Genomic DNA, 20545 nt, shown 5'->3' on the forward strand with positions numbered 1-20545 from the left:
TCTCTTGGGTGCGACAAGTAATCAAATTTTCTGTCTAGCAAAATCCAGTTGTACCTCTAGGTCAGCCACCCATTTATCAAAAAAAGAGGGATACTCCGGCATTGTCAGAGAGAGGGGTAAGGCGTAGAAAGAAGGCACCCAACAATAAGGTGAGTCAAAGAAGGCAAGCAAGCTTTCAAAGGCGGTGAAATCTGAAGAGTTTAGCTGATCATAGGAGCCGAGAGAGCAGTCGGTAAGCCATCTGAGCCTGCAAGTCCTGCACTAGTAGTAAAAAGGCATGAGGCATTACACGTTGAAGCTGAACCAATTCACTTGACTACTAACCTAAGAATCAAGACATATATACATAAATATTCTAGGGAGCTGATCCCAGAGATGCGTGAGGCACTAAGAACAGCAGAGCAGACTACTCTGGTTTATGAGGGCAGTCAAACCATGGAAGAGAGCATAAAGATAATGAGCTAATACCCTCCTCTAGTGATATCCACTACTTACTAGAGCCATGATGAAACCAGTTGACCAATTGGATGAGGCATGCCCAATGGTAAAACTGCAAGTTCAGCCCCCCCCTACCCCTTCCCCCTAGATTTAGGCCGCATAAGGACAGGTCTAGCGCTGCCCCACACTAATCTAGTAAAAGCAGAAGACAATTGACAAAAGAGGCTAGCAGGTAAAAAGACTGAAAGAGTCTGAAACAAATGCAGAAATCTCGGCAAGACATCCATCTTCAGCACATTTATTTTTCTGAACCAGAACAGGAATCTTTTTGATACCGCTCAAAGACGCTCAAGGTTCTACAGAGTAATGGGACAAAATTAAGGTCATTCAGGGAAATTTAAATCCAATGGGAGCCATATTTCTAAATAGGTAACGGAGGGTGAGTGCTATTCAAAAGGGATGCTGGAGTCCACTGACTCTACAACCTGAGGTGGGAGAGAGACATTAGGGGCTTCTCTTTTAGTATAGTCTACCTTAAAGTTGCTAAGATGGCTGAATTGCTCAAATTCTTTAATAAAGAGCAGGTAATGAGATATTGGGATTAGGGATATAGAGAAGAAGGTCATCTACATACAGGGTGGCTTTATGATGGTAGACCTTAATCTCTATACCCTGGATGATTGCATTATTCTGAATGGCTATCACAACGTGACCCATAATAAGCGTGCATAGTAGTGTGAGGGTATATATATATATTGCCATATGTGTTTTTTATGCTTTTATACCTGTATGCAAGTTTTATTCAATTCCAAATGAGAGAAAAAACGTATATGTCGCCTTACATCAGATATTCGAAGGCTGAGAGAGAGATGTTCTAGAAATTCAGAGAAAACCACCGAACCAGACATGAAGGCCGCATGTACTTGGCCGATTTCCCAGAAGCGCTGGAACAAGATATCAAGATGTTCAAATGTACATAATTTTCACTGTCTTAGGCCGAAATCCGGACTTCTTAGAATTGAGTGGGTGATTCTTTGTACTGGAGTTAATTGAATACGTGATTTTCTGTACGTAAGCCAGAGGCGCCAGTATCAAGATAATGACTGTTATATGATTTTCACTGTCTCAGTCCGCAAATCCGGACTGCCCATATATGGTTATGAGCCCATCACCCCCTAGTGGGGATGGGACAAAGGGTATAAGATCTCATGTAATCTGTAATAAAGTACGTCGACGTGGGCACAGCTGAGAGCCATGTCCCGTGTGAGAAACTATACCAGACCTCTGTGTGGTGTCTATTCTTACGGCTGGCAGCGGGGCAAGTGGGGTGGGCCCGATTGGTGCTGTACTTAGAAATTTAACCCTGATAAATGGCGCAACCAACTGGGGCGGTAAAATCGGAGCTTACAGCGCAATTCACCCGGATCCACGCTACTGAGAAACCGTCCTACTGCAAACCGAGCCTGATCAACTCACAGAACTCCAGGTAAGGCCAGCATATATTTATGTTGTGTTTTACACTGCGAGTCTTGCAGCAGGACTGACTATCTGTGGTTTGTGACCGGACGGGTTGGGTTAAGAGTTCTACACGGTAACTCGTGTGGGCTCCGGGTTTGCCGTCATGGACCACTGACCGTGATATGCGCACCAATGGCTCACCCAGAAACTAGTCTGTAGTCTATTTGTTGTTGAAGTCCGTAGCGTTTTAGCGATAGTGGAGATTGTTTGATTGTTTGTTGTATCTGCAGAATTTTTTTTCCTCTTACTTTTCATTTTGTCTCACAGACGAAGGAACCCTCGGTTAGTTTAGTTGTTAATGGTTTAGAGGAGAGGGAAGCACTCTGTAAGACAGGTCCCATTGACGAAGGAACCCTCCGTTTTAGTGTAGTTTAGTTGTTGATGGTTTAGCTGAGGAGAGGGATGTACTCTTTGGGACTGGTTCCATAAGAAGAAGATGCCTTCGGTTGTATTGCCATATATAAGGGGCTGACAATTCGGGTCAGAAGGATTCACTCTATGGAGCGTGTTATTTTTATTATTGTTGATGTTCTAATATGCGTAAGATCTTATTAAAGAAGATAGAGCCCCTCAAGGGCTGCCGCCGTGTGGATGAATCTGTAAAATGTAAGAAAACTCTAATGAAAATGTGTGACACCGACCCGCATGGCAGATTACAAAATGGTGTCTGGGAGGAGGTCTTTAGGACCGAGAGGTGCCTTGGAAGATCAAGGTTTGCTAGGAGAGAGAGAGACAGTCAGAGAAAGTATGTACACATTATTTGTTTAAGAAAGTATCCGTAAGTGAAATGTTGAAAAGTACAGTAAGTAATCAAGAGGGCGTCAGGAGAGTGTCTATTGAAGGTTATATTGGCAGTTAGGTAGGGGAGAGAAAGTGCTGAAGGAGCAAGCAAGTCGATAAGTAAGTTACAATGCACGTGATTTGTTGGTAAAGAGAGATGGAAATGTGTATAATACAAGATAGATAATAGATAATATGTATAATCCATACTAGGTGGATATATGTGTGTATATATATATACTGTAGTGCAAATAGTTAGCTGAGCTTGCTTGTAGGGGAGAAGAGTCTGTTGACATGTAGCTGCGAGCTTGTGTTTAGTCTCCAAGGTCAGGAAGATAACAGCGAGAGAGAAAATGCAATAACATCCTTGGTTAATATCTTGGCTTGCTTACAATGAATTGAAATGAATTTAATTAGTTATACTGCCTTAGTAGGCAGGGAAATATAGTAATTTCTAATGTATATTCTTACTTATACAGGGGTTGAAAATGAATGTTGCAAGGTCCCAGCATATGTGTTAATTATGAGTTCAAATGTTTTTTCAATAGTTTAAGCTAAAACTTATTCAGTATGTGTTTCATAGTCGCGGAGAGATAAGAGATGTTTTAAAAAGGTGGGGGCTTTCAGATGCACTCTGAGCTCAGGGTCACAAGGGGGGTTGAAAAATACCCAGAGATTCTAAAACACTTCAGCGTTTAATACAGCATATAATAGCTTCAGTAGATAAGAAATATAGAATATTTCAGTCACTCAGCAAACTTTTTCACATAATTTGTCAAAGATAGCGCTCATTCACAATCTCATCTCAATAGAATTATGTACTTTATAAAATTAAAAGCACTCACCTCAATGTTTTTCAGCTGATGTATGTATGTTTGTCAAACTTTTTTTTGTCCGTGCATCTGTATGTACTGGTACACCTCAATGAGGGGGTGACGGAGCAAACTTGAGAGCATGGATGGATGAGAGTTAGTGACCCGTGTTCGGGCTGCGTGGAATGTGTGATGTGGATAATTGACTGGGGATAAAAGTCCTCCCCATGCATGGGACTTTGCTTGGTTGTGATGTGGATGCTTGGACTGTTAAGCTGAAATTAAGCTGAGAAGACGGACGCAATGTGCCAATATCGAAGGGGTGGAGCTAGATGATGTAATAGTACGTAATGTTTCATCCTTCTTCCACAAGGGAGGGGTGAGAATCTTGAGCAGCTAGTAAAAGTTTTTTGTTTTGTTTTTTTTCTCCTGTCTCAGATTTGATAAAACTGCAGGCAGGAACAGACTAATAATGAATTCACTTAAAGGGATATCACATTTCAAATATTAATAGATGTTTTGTAGATTATTCTGCCCCGATGTAACTCATGTTTCTGCTATAGGTGCTAACATTTTACAGGCCTTATCTGCATCCATCAAATCTTTTTACAATGTTGTACTAACTTAAACCTGGCTACTATTGTTCCAATTGAAGTACCCTGATTTAAAGGGGGGGAGGAGAAGGCATAGGTGATTTAGGTATTGCAAGTCAGCCATTTTAGGTATTGCAAGTCAGCCATTTTAGGTATTGCAAATCAGCCATTTTTAAATTTTTTTTGCAAGTCATTTTTAAATTTTTAAATTTTTTGCAACAAGATTCTGATCTTTTTGAAATAGAATACCAGCCTGATTGTCTAGCAGTGATGCAACAAGAAAATTTAAGTTTTAAAAAGTTACTGAAAGCCCTTGTTAATAATGCATATTTTGAGTTGTTTTTTATAGATGGTACCCAGGGTGATTGACGACTCCACACTGGATATACGGTGGTTACACAACAAGATGTCCTAAAAAGCAGAATGTCTCCGCATGTCGCAGTACAAGAAGCAGAATTAAAAGCACTCACGGAGGCGTGTAGAGTGGAGGAAGGTAAGACGGCAAACATTTACACTGACTCCCGGTATGCATTTGGCATAGCTCATGATTACGGCCCAACATGGAAGGCCAGACAGTTTTTTACCTCAGCAGGACAGCCAATTAAAAATGTTGCAGCGGTGCAGTCTCATGGAGACCCTATTTCTACCTGACAAAGTGGAAAGCTCACACCAATTCCTACACCGGAGAAACAAGAGGCAACGCCATCACAGACCACACAGCAAAAGCAGCGGCCCTCAAGCCGTGGAAGAAAGAAGAAAAGAAGAATTTAACAATAATTTTGGACTTTGACTACACTTGGACTTTGATAACAACTTGGACTTTGATAATAATTTTGGACTTTGATTTGAACTTGGACTTTGATAAAAACATTGGACTTTGATATGCTAAAGACTTTACAGTTAAGAAAAAGACAAATGGACTAAAAAGGGACGGCGTATGGTGAACAGTCAACAGAACTTGCTTACCATAGTCGCTGTGCCTCATAATGGCCCAGCTGACGCACGGAAAGACACACCTCTCAAAGCAGCAATGATGTCGATGCTTGAACAAGGACGGGTGGCTCCTTGGTTTTCTGTAGCTGCTGCATCATTTGTCCAATTTTGCATGATCTTTGCCGTAAAGCAACAGGGCAGAAGTAAATTTGCCACATCACACTTGCCTAGACCACTCTACCCATTTCAGGGATTGCAAATTGGCTACACTCAGCTCCCACTTGTTGGGAAGCATGAAAATGTGCTTGTTGTTGTTGATGTCTTTTCAGGTTGGAGACCTACCCTGTTACCAAAGTAAATAAGCAGGTAACCGCACAGAAGCTCATGAATGAGGTAATCCGCAGATATGGGGTACCGGAAGTGATTGAGTCAAACAAAGGTACACACTTCACAGGTGAAATAATGCAACACATCATGTCTGTTTTGGGTATATTCCAGGCTTTTCACACACCCTACCATCCGCGGAGTAGTGGGAAAGTAGATACAAAAGACAATAGAGGAAACGGGTAAATTTTGAATTGAGTGTCTTCCATTAGTTTTTCTTTTTCTCCAGGAGGATACATGTCACAGTAGCTGAGTTTGGGGAATGCTTTTCTTGTTAATTTTGTCATGGGCCTCTCCAAGGAATTGTCAATAATGCATTCTGTAGTCTCTGCTTTTATCCCAGGTCCTACAGATGAGTGTCACAATCTGAAACCAGGTGACAGGGTCTATGTGAAAAAGTTTGAGCGAGAAACCCGGTTTAAAGGTCCTTACCAGATGTTGTTCACCACCCCAACTGCAGTCAAGCTTGAAGGAAAACCCACTTGGATCCACACTTCGCACTGAAAAAACTAATGATCCTGCATATCCTTTACATGCTATAATGTGGTACAATTCCTCTAACACACACCTTTGACTACTGTACACTAGCCCCCTGTTTCAGAACAAATTAATACAATCAAATGTGCAATATGAAGCCTACACTGAGGGTGAGAATCCAACACCGTATCGTGCTAAGAGAGAAGTTGACGCTCCAGGTGGACCCACATGTATACACATGTATACAAGACGACCCACATGTATACATAGATACAATAGGAGTGCCAAGGGGGGTGCCAGATGAATTTAATTCTAGAGATCCGGTTAAAGCAGATTTTGAGTCCTTATTTGCTTTTGTCACTGTTAATAATAATGTAGATTGGATGAATTTTATCTATTACAATCAGCAGAGGTTTGTAAACTACACCAGAGATGCTTCGCAAGGGTTAGCTGACCAGTTAGGGCCCACTGCATCCATGACGTTCCAAAATAGAGTGGCCGTGGATATGGTTTTAGCAGAAAGAGGTGGGGTATGTAATTTCCTGTTTGTGTATTATCCCTTTGATCAAAGAGTATGAGTAAGGGACTGGATAATGTGACACCAAAATTTCCCTTGTTTGAAAAAGATGAAGAGCCAGTTCCGATAATGCCAACCAGGTACGTTACCAGAAGAATGGAGAGATGGACTAGTACTGTGTCTGCCTCAGTCTCATAAGATGGACTGTCAGTGGACTTCCCATTTGCCTCGGGAAAGTGCAGAAGACCTTAGGTTCCGGCGAGGGCGCACCCTGCGGGGTGTTAACTTGTACAGATAGAGGGTATGGATGCCCGGAAATAAGCCCAGGGAATCCATGGCCTCCTTCTGAGGTGAGGTAGGGATCCCTGCCTTTTAGGAGTAGGGACTTACGGGCAGTGGAGAAACCCTGACGCAAGGGAGAGACGACCGAGGAAGAGTGCAAAGTCTGATGCTTGATCTCCATATTAAGTTTTTTAGGGGGGTTTGTGAGGGTATATATATATATATTGCCATATGTGTTTTTTATGCTTTTATACCTGTATGCAAGTTTTATTCAATTCCAAATGAGAGAAAAAACTTATATGTCGCCTTACATCAGATATTCGAAGGCTGAGAGAGAGATGTTCTAGAAATTCAGAGAAAACCACCGAACCAGACATGAAGGCCGCATGTACTTGGCCGATTTCCCAGAAGCGCTGGAACAAGATATCAAGATGTTCAAATGTACATAATTTTCACTGTCTTAGGCCGAAATCCGGACTTCTTAGAATTGAGTGGGTGATTCTTTGTACTGGAGTTAATTGAATACGTGATTTTCTGTACGTAAGCCAGAGGCGCCAGTATCAAGATAATGACTGTTATATGATTTTCACTGTCTCAGTCCGCAAATCCGGACTGCCCATATATGGTTATGAGCCCATCACCCCCTAGTGGGGATGGGACAAAGGGTATAAGATCTCATGTAATCTGTAATAAAGTACGTCGACGTGGGCACAGCTGAGAGCCATGTCCCGTGTGAGAAACTATACCAGACCTCTGTGTGGTGTCTATTCTTACGGCCGGCAGCGGGGCAAGTGGGGTGGGCCCGATTGGTGTTGCACTTAGAATTTTTACCCTCATAGTAGGGGAGAAGGGAGTATCCCTGCCGGGTCCCATTACTGATCTGGAAGGAACTAGACAATACGTGTGTTAGGTTAGAATTCATTTTTTGCCAAACCAATCCTGGAAAGATACTGACTCTGAATGAAATCCAAGGCCTCTGGATGAATTTTTCATCATGGCCAGCATCATTAGCCAATAATTCCTTCACTCTCTGTATATTGGTAAATTCCGTAAGCCATTCTGAGAATGAAGAAATTGATGAAGACTTCCAGTGTGTCAGGATTACCAACCTGCAAAAAAAACCAAACTCAACTACCTTTTTTTTTGGAGGATATGGCAATTGGTAATATGGATAAAAGACCCTCTACTAGTGTCCAAGGAGACTGGTCTCTAGTAATAAGCATGAATAACTGGTGCAGCATTTTCCAAAATGGATTATTGAGTCTATAAGCCCACCATATATAAGTATTCATTTTTCACCAGACTGCCAGCAAATGCCAGAACTCTATAGATATATCTCTCTGAGCTAAGCTTGTGTTCTATATAGCACTGAATGCTCTTGTTCATGCCTTTGGATCAAAGATGCATCCAAGCTCTCGTTCCCAAGCTCCAAGAAATAGAAAGAGGAAGATGTCTCAATTCCATTCAACAACAGTGCATACAATAAAGACTCAAGGTGTGAGGGGGAACTTTGTTGGAAGCATATAAACTCAAATTGTATAAGGCCCGTATGTAACAAAGAGACAAGTCCCAATTTCAATAAACAGCCAGAGAGCTGAGCCTAATGTAACCACAACCCATCTAATGACTTCATGGGAAAGAACGGTAATGGAATCAACATCTCTCCTGTAGCGAATTGTCTAATCTAAGCATCTGAAGGACAGGGAGAACCAAGTAAGTGAAACAACCTCATACCAACAGGGATGCTGTATTATTAAACAAAGGGAGTAGTGGGGAGGGATATGAGGTTAGAGACAAAACACCTGCCTGCCTATCCCACAAACTGAGAATTTGAGAGGTAATAGACAAGACAACGATCCAGGTCTGTGTGGGAGAGACTTCTATTGTACTCAAGTCTGAGAAGAGCCATAACACTCATACTCCATTCGTACCCATTGTTTCTTCTTGACATGATGAAACCAATGCAGGGTATATGAGGATTTCACTGCCTTATAGTATCTAGGTATGTCAAAAAGGCCTAAGCCTCCCCTCAGTTTTGACTTAATGAGGTGATTACATCCCAACCTAGGAGTGCTGCCTGCCCACACATTATCCAAGAATAGGGATTTAAGTGATTTGAAAAAAGTGGTTACGGACAGTTTGAGAGAGGAATAAAATATACAGGAAGACATTCATCTTCAGTGAACATACTCATCCTATCCACAAAAGCAGAAGCTTCTACCATTCAGAGAGCTGTGACCTACTGCTATCCAACAGAGGGAAAAAGTGAGCTGGGATAGACAATTGTACCAAAACATAAGATGTGTGCTGGAGCCCACTTAAAAGAAAAGGAAATTCGGAATCTCTGTTTCCTCTCTATTAATTCAATACCTCTGATTTGTGTAAATTTACCTTATATTACTTATATTCCCATACAGCTGGAATAGTAGGGAAGATGAACAAGTCATTCGTATAAATCGCTAACTTGCACATTGAATTGCCTACCTACAATTCCTGCATGGAATTATTAACCCTTAATGTGCATGTAAAACACTCCATAGCTAGGATGTATAAGAGAGGAGGCAATGGACATCCTTGTTTAATCGTGTTATGAATAGTGAACGGGGAGGACAGAGAGTGGCTTACTCTCACCAAAGCAATGGGAGATGAGTATAGAGCCATAATCCTGAAAATCATTGTATCTCCTAAACCCACATGTGACAACACCTCGAAATACATGTTTTAACAGCTTTACATGTAAAAAGCTCTCTGGAGCTCCGGCATGCTTCCTGCAGTCCTCGGCCAACCACAGATGATCGCTTTGTGGTTATGGGACTCATAAATCCCGCCTCCAAGAAGCGATGGCTCAGATTGGTTCTTAAGCGCTGCTCAGCCAATCAATGCAGCACTCCATGAACCAATGTAATGGCTGTGATTGGTTCATCCAGCGCTGCATTGATTTGCTGCACAGCGCTCAAGAACCAATCACAGCCATCGTGTTGTGGAGGCGGGATTTATGAATTGGCTGAGCCGCGGCATTGATTGGCCAATTCATAAGTCCCGCCACCACAATGAGATGGCTGTGGTTGGCTGAGCAGCACTCAAAAATCAATCAATGCAGTGCTGGATGAACCAATCACAGCCATTGCATTGGTTCATCGAGCGGCGCATTGACTGGCTGAGCAGCGCTCGAGAACCAATCAGAGCCATCACTTCCTGGAGGTGGGAATTAATGAATCCCGTAACCAGGAAGCGATCTTCTGTGGGCGACTAGGGTTATATTCCAAGCCACCCTGAAAACTCAGGGTTAAGCTTATTTTCGAAATAGGTCTTATTTTCGGGGAAACGGGGTATTACAGTATGCAATAATTAAAGTGCCCTGCACATGAATCATCTAGACATCAAACAGAGGTTCTAAAACTAGCACATAATGATATAAATCATCTTGAAAATCAAAGCAAATGTACTATAGAGGCAATCCAGGCAAGTTAAACCCATCCCATCCTGCTACTTTATTAATGGTTTCTTAACATTCACAGGGTACTTCCTCTGCATTGTACAGCATTAGTAGCACACAAGGCACAGAAAGGCTGGCTGAAAGAACACGCTGACGAAAAAAAAGAGAGAGGGATGCTTGAAGAAATACTATGCTCCTATTCCCAGGATATGTTCATTTTGCAGTGAGAACAACACAATCTGACAGTGTGCCCCAGTGGGCAAATATTTTCAATGTTTTCATATTTTATATAAAAGTAGCAAATGTTTGCAGACTGTGTGCCAAATGTCACCCACAGACTGCCATTGTAAAGTAAAAAAAACAAGATACAAACATTAAAAAATACCTTTTTTTGCAGTGCCATCTGCATTTAAAATTAACAATCTGATAGAAAAATACATTAAAACTGGTACTATATATTCCCTCTACAAGTGAACGATTTACACCTATTTTAGAACAACTGTATATGTCATGTGTCCCAGCGTGCAGCAGGAAAGATGGAGATTTGGTCTTGAGCTACAGTTTACAGAACCATTTATTAGACAGAAAAGCAAATAGTTTTTCTCCTGAATTAATGTGAAATCGCACAGGTAGTTTGCTGCATATTTAATGCAAAATCTACTTAAAACTTCAAATATATGTAGGAATTCTGGAACAGTAATAATCCTCTCCACCGTCCTCTGACAAAAAACAGACGCAAAGGGATGAAAGGTGTACTCCGGCACTTCCGTCCTGCACTCCCTGTGATGTCAGACGCAGCACAATGACCACATCTGTTGCTCTAATTATTTACAGACTGGCTGTTTTAGGCGTTCTGCATCTCACATTAAATTTCATATTTGTAATACAAACTACTGACAAAAAAGTAAGCACACCTTTTCTCTGCAGACTTCCTATATGCACATAGCTTCATTTTGCTCCATGAAGCTAGAGATACCTGGTTAAATCCTTGGTCATGGAAAACTATTGTTAGAATAATATACAGTAAATTAATTTTAAAATTTTACTAAAATAATTTACTAAAATAATGTTACTTTGGGTACAAAACAACTTTTTTGTAATATATAACTGATAAAAGTATACTTTGTCAATTATAATGGGAATCTATTCTTAAGTGGAGCCTGCCAGCAGTTCTGTTACTACAGGGATGGAGGGACGTGGGAGAACTGTTTACACAAATGTTTGTGAAGGCTCCACCAATAGTCAGCCTTTTTCCCACAGCGTGTGCAGTAAGTGTGCAAGTGCCCTAGAGGCGGGACTTCTCATTGTACAGCACTCCTTTCTGTTCAGAGAGCCGCACCACAGCTCTAATTGACAACTGTAGCAGTGTCCACGGTACACAGGGAATTCCGCAGGGAATTCAGCACTACCTGTGGCCGATGAGCCCTGCTTACCTGCATTTCCCCGGCAGCGGCGTGCATGCGGATTCCTCCACTTACAAGTTCACTATACTGCGCATGGTCCTCACGGCTCGCTGTCGGACATGTGCAGTACAGGTTTTTTTCTTTATTTTAATCTCCTGCTTGTAGTTTGTTAACACAACTTCTCTTAATTTAAACAAACTGACATTCTGGTAGTATATAGTAGTAAGGCCACTCTCACACATCCATTTTTTACCGCGATTCAAAAAGCTGCCATAATCGCAGTATAACTCTCTGACTGATTTTAATCGGGCCTCGTAGACAACATTTGCTCGATTGCAGCATTTTCTAATACTGTGATTTTCCAGCACTGTCTGCTCTATTTTACCGCGTTTAGTGCACCTCATCACCCATCACAATGATGGAGTGCACTAAAACCCGCTTTCTGAAAAAAAGTAAAATCGGGGGAAAACACCATGATTTCGATCGGAGCATTTTGACGATCGCATATGTGAGAGTGGCACTCTCCCACGAGTTTTTTACAGCATTTAACGCTGTGTTTAACGCAGCGTTTTTAGCGCAGCGCTAAATGCCATCAAAGGCTACCATTGACTTCAATGGGCTTCTCATACATGCACTAAAACGCAGTGTTTTTAACGCTGCATTTTTCACGCACAGTCTGTTCTATTTTCATGTGTTTCTGCATTTAAAATGCTTTGCACATTAAAATAAATGGAGTTCGTTTTTAGCACTGCTGAAAATGTGGTAGAATGTGGTTGCCACGTTTTTGACAATGTTTTTTTAGTTCTGGCATTATCAGCTTGCTTGGCTGCATTTCTAACTGTGCTGAAAACGCATCTGAAAATGCAGTTAAATGCTATCAAAAACGCATGTCAACGCAGCTGAAAACGCATTAGACGCTGTGTTCCAAAGCTGAGCGTTTCTACAAGCGCATGTGTGAGTGTAGCCTAAGGATAACCAGATAGAGTTTATATTTACAACTGTTATGCATGGGGAGTAGATACCTAAGGCTCTTTTTCAGATTGAAACATCTTAAACATAAGACATAATTTAAAGGATGTCAGTATCCTTTTTTTTACTTTTTTAATTAGAGCATTAGCTCATAACCCAACCATGCAAACCAGTTTCTGTAATTTTTCACAATACCTATAACAGACATTCTTGACTCATCTACTTGTGGACCACGACAGTAACTAGCTAGAGATAAATATCCTTCTATAATAATGGAATACTACCAATCTACAAAAAATCTTATTATTCCCAGCCTAAATTGGGCCAGAAGCGAACCAACTCTACAGCTCCTACGAAACGTACAGATTTTTCCCCCTTAGTGCCCTTACAGCACCAGGGGAGATGCAAATTTTTATAAATCACAGCTCAGAACTGGAACAAACAGCAGTGATTTTTCAGGAACAAAGTTCTCTATTACGACGTTCCTCTACTGGCTCTTTCTTATCTGAGACAGCGGAACAAAGCCCTGCTTCCAGATAGGTCACTAAAAGAGGTATCCCGGGCTCCTCTCAGGCCTTCCTCAACTTTAAAGGCCCTGCATTCAAAAAAGGAACTAATTCTACCACTGCGGATCATCTAAACACGAAGAACCTCTCCTATAATTTACAATCATATCCAGGTATGGACGATCCTTTAACCACTAATACATTGAAGGAGCTGCTTTTGAGAGAGACTATACTTTTTTATCTTTGCCTCATTCTTCCTATTCAAGAATTGATTTGTTTCTCTTGGATACCAGAGGATTAGGGAGGTTTATACGGACCGAGATCGGAATCATCACCTGGTCGGATCATGCCCCAGTGTCTTTATCACTACATGAGAAGTTTCCCTATTCTCTTTTCTTTCCTTGGAGACTTAAAGGGGTTGTCCCGCGGCAGCAAGTGGGTCTATACACTTCTGTATGGCCATATTAATGCACTTTGTAATGTACATTGTGCATTAATTATGAGCCATACAGAAGTTATAAGAAGTTTTTCACTTACCTGCTCCGTTGCTAGCGTCCTCGTTTCCATGGAGCCGACTAATTTTCGGCGTCTAATGGCCAAATTAGCCGCGCTTGCGCAGTCCGGGTCTTCTTCTTTTCTCAATGGGGCCGCTCGTGCAGGATGCCGGCTCCGTGTAGCTCCGCCCCGTCACGTGCCGATTCCAGCCAATCAGGAGGCTGGAATCGGCAATGGACCGCACAGAAGCCCTGCGGTCCACCGAGGGAGAAGATCCCGGCGGCCATCTTCAACCGGTAAGTAAGAAGTCACCGGAGCGCGGGGATTCAGGTAAGCTCTGTGCGGGGTTTTTTTTAAGTCCCTGCATCGGGGTTGTCTCGCGCCGAACGGGGGGGGGGGGGGGGGGGGGGGGGGTTGAAAAAAAACAAAACCCGTTTCGGCGCGGGACAACCCCTTTAATGGATATATTTTTTCACAGCTAGAACTTGAAAACCGAATTAGAAATGTTTTTTACCATTAACTCTCAGTCAGTTTCTAGTGTCTTCTCAGTGTAGAATGCCCACAAAAACCTGTCTGAGGAATTTATTTATAAAAAATGTTTTAGGGCTAAAAGAAAGAGAGGGGAAGAATTAACTTCTTCAAATTAATACCTCTCAAATTAATACGATTGACTACATAAATAATGCTAATCCCACATTTCAAAGAGCAGAAGAGATATTTAGGTTGTGGGCCAAGCTTCAGAGTCTTTCGGTGGTGAAACATGATATTGTTTTTCAAAAACTGAATATGCAATTTTACGCATATGATAACTGTACTGGGGCACTATTGGCCTAACAAATTAAAAGTCTTTAATCGACGGAAAGGATTATATAAATTTTAGACTTTGGGTGGCATAAAATTACTTATGCCTAAGAAATGGATAATGAGTTTGCCTCATATTACTCCTCTCTTTATAATCTAAGAGAAGATACAAATACGCAACAAACCCTTTATTCACTGGGCAGGAAGGATAGCAGCAGTTAAAATGATGCATTCTCTACATTTTTAGAAATATAGAATTTTTCCCAAACTCCTTTTTCACTGAACTATAGACTATTGTTAACAATTGTATATGGGGCAGCACTCATACTAGAATTAAGTTTTCCACTTTAGGTAAGCCCTATAAAAAAGGTGGTATGAAAGCCCCTGAAATAAAAAGTTTTTTTTCATGCAGCGATTTTGGTCAAAATCAAAGATTAGTGGACATCTTCTTTTAATTAAAGGTGGGTATTGATTCTACCATCTTAGGAGACCTTCTGATTTCTCTTTGGTCGTTAAATCTCCGCCTTTATCGTCTCACTCTTACCAAACGTGGTAATCTCGGCCCATGCCTGTCAGAATTAGGTTTTATCATCAGTATCTCTGATTCAGATCTCGGTCCATCATTTATGTTTTTTATCCTCCATCCTCACAGACTTTGAATTTGGAGCATAGGAATCTCTGGGCATAGGAAAAATTGGTGATTTATATGAAAATATTTCTATATTAGATTTTCATACCCCTTGTAAATTGTTTACAATACCTGGTAGTATGCTTTTTGCCTTTCTTAGACCGCCTGCAGACGGCTGGGTCGGATCCGGCTGCGAGAATTCTCGCAGCGGGACCCGACCCGAGCCCCTGCAGAGACCAGCGCGGCACTCACCTGCTCCCGCGGCCGGGGAGTGACATCTCTGTGCGTGAAAGAAATGACAGCCCCGCACAGAAATAGAGCATGCCGCGATTTGTTTTCTGCGCATGATTTCGCGCAGACAAATCGCGGCCGTCTGCCTAGGATTGCGTTTTCTAATGCAATCCTATGGCAGCTTCCACGGGCGGAAGTTCTGCGGGAAATCCCACCACGGAATTTCCACCCGTGTGCAGGGGGCCTAAGATTGCAACATACTCTTCAATTCCTAGATGTTCATAAGTCTACTTTCCCCAAGTCCTCATGTATTTTTTTTTCTTTGCCTATTCCGGCATTCAAGGGCATTTCCATCTTTTGTAACATTTTTTTCCCCTAGCTTCTCAAAGCAAATCTCTTCATATGCAACTACATTTTAAACATTACTTCCATCTGGAGGGATGGAGGATGAGTTGGTCTTGGACAAAAAAAGTTGCACATGGAATCGGGCACTGGAAGTCCTAGCAAAAAATATTTATGCGTGGGTATTTAACTCCTGCTAGACTTACCAAAATCAACAATTCTATCCCTAAAATATTGTTCTTTGTTCAGAGATGTGTTTCTTGTGCTGGGCCCGCATGCCATAGGAAACAATATGGTCTGTTGTTTTGATCTGTTAAACCCCTGCTTCTTTCTATGGTATTCAGTGATGGTGGACATTTTACTTCTATTCCTATCGTTATTATTTATAATCTTTACTCATCTATTTGTACACTTATGCAATTATTGTAAGTGTACACAATCTCTTTAACGCCCATTGTTCCCATATTGTGATATGTCTCCTGAACCTTTGTTTTAGACTCAGGCTGTAACCTCTCAATAACTATGTAAATAAATTACCATAAAACTACCGTATATACCGGCGTATAAGGCGACGGGGCGTATAAGACGACCCCCCAACTTTCACCTTATACGCCGGTATACAGTGGAGAAAAAAAAAAAATTCATTACTCACCTCCCCCGGCGTTCTGTCGCGCTCCGGCAGGATGTCGCTCGCTCCTTGTCCCCGGCTCAGCATTGCTTTCTGAATGCGGGGCTTGAAATCCCCGCTTCCAGAAAGCTAGTACACACGCCGGCAGCCATGACATCATTGAATGGCTGTGATTGGCTAAAACACACGTGGCTTCAGCCAATCACACTATTCAATGACATCATTGAATGGGTGTGATTGCTAACACGTGTGCTTTAGCCAATCACAGCCATTCAATGCTGTCATGGCTGCCGGCGTGTGTACTAGCTTTCTGGAAGCGGGGATTTCAAGCCCCGCATTCAGAAAGCAATGCTGCGCCGGGGACGAGGATCGAGCGACATCCTGCCGGAGCGCGACAGAACGCCGGGGGAGGTGAGTAATGAAATTTTTTTTTTTACACTTTTTTTTTTTTTGTATTACCGGCGCATAAGACGACCCCCGACTGCAGAGCAGATTTTTCGGGGTTCAAAAGTCGTCTTATACGCCGGTATATACGGTACATAACTCCATGTAAAGAAAACAAAAATCCCTGCATTAAACTTTTGCAATCCCAACATTCACAGCGCCTCCACCACAAGCACCTACAGCCACATGAGTGGTCACAGCACAAAATCTAGCTGTTACGGCAAAATCTTGCAGCTTTTACTAAATGAGTGCTGTCTGTACTTTATATAACCCAGCAATTACTGATCAGTAACATTGAGATAGCAGTTACTGATCAGTAAGGCCATATTCACATGGTCAATATTTTTGCACGAGTTTTGTGCGTTGTGAGATGCACAAAACTTGCACTGAAATACAAACCATTATTTACAATGGCTGTATTTACATATGCAATTTTTCTCTAGCAGTGATGCTGCAAGATAGAAACATCACTGCATCACTGCATGTTCTATTTTTCTGTGATTATGCAGAAAATTCACCAATTATTTCCTATTGGTGAATTTAAAAAAATCACATCACACTCTCGTCTACATGCAAGTTTCGTGCAAGTGTGATGTCATTTAAAAAATTTCCTATTTAAACAACATGTGGTTCTCATGCGTGAGAAAAACACATGCAGGCAAAACTGTGGGTTTAAGGGTATGTTTAGACGGGGCGGATTTGCTGCAGATTTTGCCGCAGACTTTGGTGTGGCAGATTTCACCTTTTGAATTTGAATTCATTTGGAAGGGCAAAATCTGCTGTAGAACTGCAACAAAATTCGTAACAAAATCTACAGTAAATGAATGACATGTAAACATACCCTTACAGTGCGGTATCGGTCAGAGTTTCCCAGACCGACATCACACCCACCCACCTACATATGTCCTTACTTTTGAGTTAAAGCACAGATAGGGCTTGCTTAGTGAAAGCCACTAGCTCATGGCAGAGGCATAGAGAACACTGTAATCACAAAATAAGTTTGTGCCCAACTCTTGTAAGAAGTAATGCACTTTATATGGAGGTATGGGCATTTCATTTTTTTTTTAAATGACACATATTTACAAATGATTATCATTGGAGCAAAACTAATTAAAAAGTAAATGAAATGGATATGATATTCTCCTCTCATCAGCTACTTCCCTCTTCCCCCTACCATATAAACTCTTTACTCTCTCCGGAATACTGCTAAAATCTATCTTGAGAGAAGACAGGACTAATAGCTTGCTGCCATATTAGACTACATGCTGTCCATAGAAGTCTATGAAGAGGAAAGTGGAGGAAAGAAGAAGAGCTAAAACAGAGAGAAGCAGAGAAACACACACAGAGAATAGAATCTCCTGTACTTTCTGTGTGTATGGGAGACATAAGAGCAGCTAGCCTCCATCTACCAGTTCAGGGAAAACCTGCAATTAGAGATAGAAGATGCGGAGGGGAAAGCTGGTAAAATATGCAGGATCCAATCATATAATGGACAGAAATAGTGCTAAATCTCAGGGAAAACAAGACAGCTTATTCTGAAAAGTCACTTGAAAACTTTGGTATGCTTTAACTTTTAACATTTAATGCCCTGGAATACCTATTAATTTCAATGCATTACTGACTTGTCAGTCAAAAATTGTCTAATAGGTACCTACATTTGAGAGTCCTGGGAGCCGCTCTTAGCCCACTGGCTGCCACATTAGGCCTCATGTTCACTCGAAAAATACAATCCGCGCAGAATCTGCCGCGGATTTGCTTTGAATGGTATTTTTTTTGCATGCAGATATCTGCACACATTGCTATCAATGTGATAGCAATGTTGCCGATCCACGGCAAAATGGAGCATGCCGCGTTTTTTCTCCCGCACGGGAAAAACACAATTCTTTTAAAATGCCATTCGCGGGTGCAAAAATCTATTTAATGGACCGCGGATGGCCAATGATTCCCTATAGGCAAAATCTGCTGCGGAATCCGCAATTCCATTTAGCTAGTGGACATGAGGCTTTAAGCATCAACCTCCACTAACATGTTGTGGGGGTTGGTGATGTTGGAATCACTTAAATGCTGTGGTCAGGATTGTACATGGCATCTAAAGAGTTGATTGTATAATTCAATTACTCTATTAGGCTCTGTTCACACTTCTGCTCAATATTTTAGTTTTTCTGTTCTACCATGGAACAGAAGAATGCAAATGACAGCATGTTGGACCTGTCACCCAATGGACAACATCTGACATCATTCCTTGACTACAATTGGTCCCATCAGTACTAGGATATTCCTGTCATTGCCTTCCACTGAGATTGTGACCTGCAAAAACAGCAGAATGTGACCTGTCGACTTTTTGATGCTTCCACGGATTTCAATTAATGGTAGCTGCACAGAAGCAACCGCCTTTATGGATGAGAACAGAAATTGGGGCTCCTCATAATAGGGAGGTAGGGTCTCAGGGGTTGAACACTTACTATCATATTTCCATTGCCCATGTAAATGACTGGACATTGTTGTTTAACAAACTTTTAAAAAAATAAGTTCAAATTAAAAAAAAAACTTTGAAAGGAGAAAATGTAGATAAACATATAATATTTTGTGCTAAGCAGCAAAGTATATACAGTATATGTATATTATTAACTTGGATGCCTGAACATATGCCAAGGAAATATTGAATTGTAATTTAAGATGTGAAATCATTTATCATTGACAACTTCATATTCTATGTAATCACAAGAAACTCAACCTATTTTTACATTAGAATTAGCAATTTTAACAAGCCTTTAAAATCGTATGAATTTTATAACTAGTTGTAACTACTTCAACCTGATTTCTGCATATTTGAGTGAAAATAAAAATAGATTTTTTTTATGCTGACTGGTGTGAAAAAGAGGATTTCCAGCTGCTTCTGAAAGTGGTCTAGCTTAAATAACTACAAAACGAACATAATGTATGCCCACCCATGTAGAACTCTAGCCGCAGTGGTACAAAACTCACCATGTAAGGGAGAGCCAGATGGACTGCTGGACAAACCTGGCACAGGACTGCATCTGCCCCCTTGCTTTGAAGTAAGCTCCTGCTCAATCTCTTCCAGACCTGCACTTTTCTGAAAGCGACTCATGCGGTTTACCACGCGGGGAGACATATGTGTTCGGACACATGGCTGACCACCATATGGGTTTATTGGGAATACGTGGGAAGTGCCACGAAGAGTGCTCACCACCACCCATCGGCAGTCATGGCTGAAGCAAATGTCCTGTACCTAAAACAAAAGCATACTACAATCAATAATTTGTAACCCAAAATTGTAAGCAGCCAAAAATTAGGTACATTAATGTGAACAATTACTCTTAAAGAGGACCTGTGGCATACACCTTTACAGATCCCTCTTTGCAGATTTTAGCGCTTTTTCTTTTCTTCTCGTCCCCATTGTTCACCTGTAATTGGTGCCATTAATATACTAGTATCAGGAGCCAAAACATACTGCACCAATTACAGAAGAACAGGGGAGCTGGAAGAAAATATTAGAAGAACAAAACTACACCAGAAACAGGGAATATGAAGTTGTAAAGGTATGCAGTAACTTTCAGTGTTTTTTTAAGGCTAAATACCCATTTATACAACTCATACAGTGGGTATAAAACGTCTACACATCCCTGTTTAAATGGCATGTTTTTCTAATGTTGAATAATCTGACAACGATGAATTATTTCAGATTTATTTCCAACTTTAACCCATTATCTTTACAATTGCATTGAAAAACAAAGTGAAATCTTTTAGGGTAGAAAACTCAAAAAAGACCTAAAATAATGTGTCCACATAAATATGCACACCCTAAAAGTAGTACTTTGTTGATGTACCCCTTGACTTTGGCACATCTTGACTTGGCAATCTTGGCTCACTCTTCATTTCAAAAGTGCTCTAAATCTGTCAGGTTGTG

At 41.3% G+C, this 20545-nt stretch overlaps 1 protein-coding gene across 3 annotated transcripts in view; it reads right to left on the reverse strand.

The window, feature by feature from the left end:
* The window catches only part of BCAS3 (BCAS3 microtubule associated cell migration factor), a 1118574-nt gene that overhangs the window by 735056 nt on the left and 362973 nt on the right, over positions 1-20545 (reverse strand). For all 3 annotated transcript variants that reach the window (XM_066575105.1, XM_066575107.1, XM_066575106.1), the window contains exon 15: positions 19603-19867. In XM_066575105.1, the coding sequence (XP_066431202.1) occupies positions 19603-19867 (265 nt within the window). The remainder of the gene's footprint in view (positions 1-19602; positions 19868-20545) is intronic.

The sequence above is a fragment of the Eleutherodactylus coqui genome, chromosome 1 (assembly GCF_035609145.1).
Source record: "Eleutherodactylus coqui strain aEleCoq1 chromosome 1, aEleCoq1.hap1, whole genome shotgun sequence".
NCBI classification, from domain to species: Eukaryota; Metazoa; Chordata; class Amphibia; order Anura; family Eleutherodactylidae; genus Eleutherodactylus; species Eleutherodactylus coqui.